The 4,395-nt window shown below is 64.3% G+C and overlaps 1 protein-coding gene across 1 annotated transcript in view; it reads right to left on the bottom strand.

Annotated features, from left to right (window-relative positions):
• BRSK2 (BR serine/threonine kinase 2) overlaps nucleotides 1-4,395 on the bottom strand; it is a 29,350-nt gene that overhangs the window by 13,805 nt on the left and 11,150 nt on the right. Inside the window, 1 exon segment of the mRNA XM_014583071.1 lies at nucleotides 733-793. Coding sequence (XP_014438557.1) covers nucleotides 733-793 — 61 coding nt within the window.

Here is a 4,395-nt window from a genome sequence, read left to right as displayed (position 1 = left end):
GCGGGGAGTGGGTTGGACTTGGTGCCCTGCAGCGGCTTGTCAGTCAGCTTGGCCTTGCACGGCAAGGTCTGGGTCTTGGGGTTGGGCCGTGGGGCGGCCTGCGGAGGAAGGATGTGTCCAGCCCGCGAGGCGCTCCGACAGGCTTCAGGCTCCACGGAGGTGGCCAGGGAGCAGGCCACGAAGGGCAGCTCAGGGGGTGGGGGGGGCAGGACAAACTTTCTAATCGGCTACAGGAGACGCAGAGAGCGAGCAGGAGGTAGTGAGAGCGGACAGCCACAGGGCACGCACATACACCCCAGGTCCCGCGCCCACCCACGCATGCACACGGCACCCAGAGAACCAGAAAGACACAATTGGGCAGGACCACCGAGGTGGGACCACGGGGTTGGGGACAGGCAGGCATGGGGGTGGGGGATTTGCCATAAAAGAAAACAAATGACATACGAGAAAACAAACAAAACAAAACAAAAAGACGTGCAGTTAGCAAGAGCAGCCCCGCCGTGCAGCAGCAGCCAGGGAGGCCCTGGCAGCAGGCGGCGCCCCAGCCCCAGCCCCAGGCGAGCAGTGCAGGCGCCTCCCCGGCCAGCCTGTGAGGGGAGCGGTGCTTCCCGAGCTCTGCAGAGGCCCTGCCCTCCCTCGGGCACACCCTGGCTGACAAGGGTTGGGTCAGGGCCTTTTTATTTCCAGAACCCTGGCCTCAAGCCTGAGATGGGCAGGGTGGGGCTCACTCACCCGGGGGCTGCTGAGTGGACTCGTGGAAAGGCCTGAGGAGGCGCCACTGATGGACCGGGACCTGCGGGTCACAAGGCAGAGTGATGACTCAGCTGGGGTGGGGCAGCAGGCCCCCAGCTTTGCTCTCTTCCCAGGTAGACTCTCTGCTAAAGGCCCTGAGCCCCAAGGCTTCCTGGCCTGTTGACCTCACCCTGGAGCCCCTCTGGGGGCCCTCAGAGCCCAGTGTGTGGCCAGGCCCTGTGGGGGCCTCCTCCCCACACGCAGAGCCCCATGGCCAGCAGCCTCAGGCCCAGCACAGCATGTGGCTCCAGGGCCCCCGGTAGGCATCTTCCTGGTGCTCCAGGATGAGGGGGATGGGTGAGTTTCTTAGAAACTGATCTGGCCTGGCCTGCTCCAGGCCTCCTGGGGTCACTCTCCACGACCGCAGCCATCCAGGCTGGCTCTTTTCCGTAGACTGAGCTGTCGCCAGGTCCAGTGTTTGGGTACCAGCGGGGCGTGAGCCCAGGCCCGCCATGTCCACGGTGCCTGTGAGATGCCTGGGCTCAGCCTGCAGCACGCCCCTCACGCCACGGGCCCAGGCAGGACTGTGCTGGGGTGGGCACGGGCAGAACAGTGGGACTCTGTCCCACCACTGCCCCTCCTAGCCCAATGTGCCCAGCTACAACCCAGTCATGCAGACCCGTCCTGCAGGCAGGTACCAGGGCTGCTGTGCCTTCAACCTGCCACACCGCGCAAGAGGACAAGCAAACGCCGCTCACCCCTGGGCAGCGGCACCTGCCATCCTTAGAGAAAGGAAACAGGAAGGGAGGGGCCGAGGCAGCCACAGGAGAGAAGAGGACAGAAGAGAATAAGAGACCATCCCATGCCACCCGCCCAAGGCCTGCCCCCGCCAGCCAGCCCGGCCGCAGGGGATGCTGACAGCTTAGAGAGCACAGCCGGCCCCTCCCTCAGCAAGTAGCTGAGGGGCTGGCACCCCGAACCCATGCTGACTGCTTGCCTGGCTCTGCTGGTTCCTGGCACCTGTGTGCTGGGGCCCTGTGGCACTGACCCTCCGGCTCTCCAGCCCAATGTAGCCGAGGGGGCAGAGGAGGTAGCGTGCCTCTGTGCCTAGCCCAGCCTGCCTGGCCAGGACGTCCCCCAGAAGCCAGGGCTTGGCCAGAACTTTCAGGTGCTAGGCTGGGGGCCAGGCCCTGAGAGGGGGCCCCAGGTAGGCAGGGATAGTTCCTGCTAGAGGCAGCAGCCAGGGACAAGTGAGGACCAGAGCCAGACCTCCCACCAAGCCAGCAGGAGAGAAGCTGGAGGTAAGAAGGGGTGGGAAGCCGTGCCCGCTGACCTCTGGTGTACTAGGCGGTGCAGGACACTGAGCTCTAACTGCTCATGGCAGGAAAGATGGCGCCAGTCCCAAGGGCAGCCAGGGCAGGGCAAGGGCGAGCAGGAAGGCAGGGGAGGGCACAGACAGGTGCAGGGTAGGGAGAGGGCTGGCAGGCAGCTGGTGCACAGCAACTGCCCCCGGCTGCAGCACCACCCACTCTGGGGTCTACTGGGGAACATGCCATGGAGAGGCCCCTGCCTGGGGCTCTTCCTGCCACCTTAGGGCCTGCAGTTGGCACAGAGTAGGTGCCATGCTTCCACGCCGAGAGCCCTTATAGGTAGGAAGGCAGGGCTGCCTACTGCCATGTGGGGATCCCAGGGCAGGGAGAGCACACCAGGTCTCCCAGCCCTCACTCGGGCAGCTTTCGGCCTGACCCCAGCAGCCCACCCCAGCTCCTGGGCCTCGGCAGTCAAACCTGGGGCCCTTCTCCTGGCTTGACGGAGGGTTCCTGCTGGGGTGGGGGCGGGTGGAAGAGTCTGAGGCGCAGCCCTGCCACCAGGCCCGCTGTGTGCCTGCCGTGCTTGAGGCAGGGGCAGCGTCCCAGGGCGGGAGGTGCGGGGTGATGGTCAGGGTGTATACCTGTCGTCTTTGCTGAATTGGGGATGGGCTTCAGCGATATCCAGGCTTTTACTGAACATTGCTTTACTACAGCAGGAACAAAGCGAGAAAACAGAGTTACTGTGTGGCCACACACGAACGGGGTCTGCCACCAGGCCCATCTGTTGCCTGGGCCACCCAGGCGAGACCTCTGCACGATTCAAAGGCCAGGCGAATCCCACCCGACCCAGGGCCGGAGCTCAGAAACAGCGAGAGGGAGCCAGGCCAGAGGCGGGGGCTGCAGTGTCCTCCACCCGGGGGCCGCTGGGCAGAGGGGCCTGGCCAGGCCTTGGAGGATGCTCAGAACCCACAGCCAGCCCCGAGGCCCTGAGCCATTGGTCCCGCTGGGGCCCAAGGTCAAGCGGCCAGGGGTTCCCACAAACTGCTGGTAGCCAAGCCATGAGGGGAAGGGAACTGGAATGTGCCCAAAGGGCCTTCCGGAGGCCCTCAGGTGGTCCATACTGACCCTCTGGCCAGCAGTCCTGCCGAAGGCACCGGGCCTGGAAGCTGAAGCAAAAGCTAGCTTTGGCCTGCCCTGGGGCCAGGCAGAGCCTCAGAGCTGGTCCCGCAGCCTACCCTATGGGACAGGGAGCCCAGGGAGGGGTGGCCAGCCATGCGAGCAGAGGGGAGTCCTGCCAGGGTAGGCGCACCCCCAACCAGCAGGGCAGCAGAAAAGGGTCAGGATGAAAGTGTGCTTAGGGAGAGACCTTGCTGCCCCACTCTGTACCAGCAGCTGAGAGGTCCAGGGCCGAGGCTGGCTGGAGACAACCTGATCCCTGCAGAGGGCCTAGAACCACCAGGGGCTATGGGCTATGGGCCTGCAAGGCTGAGACCGTCAGTGCCCTGGGTGAAGGCGGGGGTTGGAGCAGCTGCACCCTGGCTGCCAAGCCACCTCAGAGTCCTCACCCTTCTGGGAAACTCCTCAGGAGCATGCTGGCTTCCCCACCCCCAAGCACCTGCTACAGGGAGGAAGGAGTCGCTGCTGGGTCCCAGACACATGGCTGGCCAGTGGCAGTCAGGGCTCTGACTTCCCAGCACGTCCCCGGACACAGGGCTGTCCTAACCCCAGAATGGTGAGAAAAGGCTGGGGCTCTCCTGAGACGCTGCGCTCGATACCAAGAATTTGCCAAGGAACTTGCCCAGCCCAGCTCAGTCCCGGCCCAGCCAAGGGCCTACAGGGTCTAGATGCTCACCTCCCTCTAGGGCTCCCACAGGGACAGCCCAGACCTGCTCTCCACTCCCCAGAATTCCACACCCCCACCCCACGCAAGGCTACCAGCAGCCCCTCAGATGGGCCCAGCTTCAGGCAGGACAGGCCAGCTGGGCTGGAAGCTTTGAACATGGTTTGGTCACATGGCAGCCTAGCCAGTCCAGCCTAGCCAGTCCAACCTGGCCCAGCCCAGCTGGAGATGGGTTTCAGCGATATCCGGGCTTTTACTGAAAACTGCTTTACTACAGTAGGAACAAAGCGAGAAAACAGTTACTGTGCTTAGTTCAGCCCAGCCTAGCCCAGCCCAGATCAGCTCAGCCCAGCCCAGCCCAGCCCAGCCCAGCCCAGCACAGCTCAGCTCAGCTCAACCCAGCTCAGCCCAGCTCAGCTCAAGGCAGCCCAGCCAAACACAGCACAGCTCAGCTGGGCTCACCCAGGCCCAGCACAGTTCAACTCAGCTCAGCTCAGCTCAGCTCAGCTCAGC

Source organism: Tupaia chinensis, unplaced genomic scaffold (genome assembly GCF_000334495.1).
Source record: "Tupaia chinensis unplaced genomic scaffold, TupChi_1.0 Scaffold144019_1, whole genome shotgun sequence".
NCBI lineage: Eukaryota > Metazoa > Chordata > Mammalia > Scandentia > Tupaiidae > Tupaia > Tupaia belangeri.
Note: the sequence above shows the minus strand (reverse complement) of the source record. Positions and strands in the feature narration are given on the sequence as shown.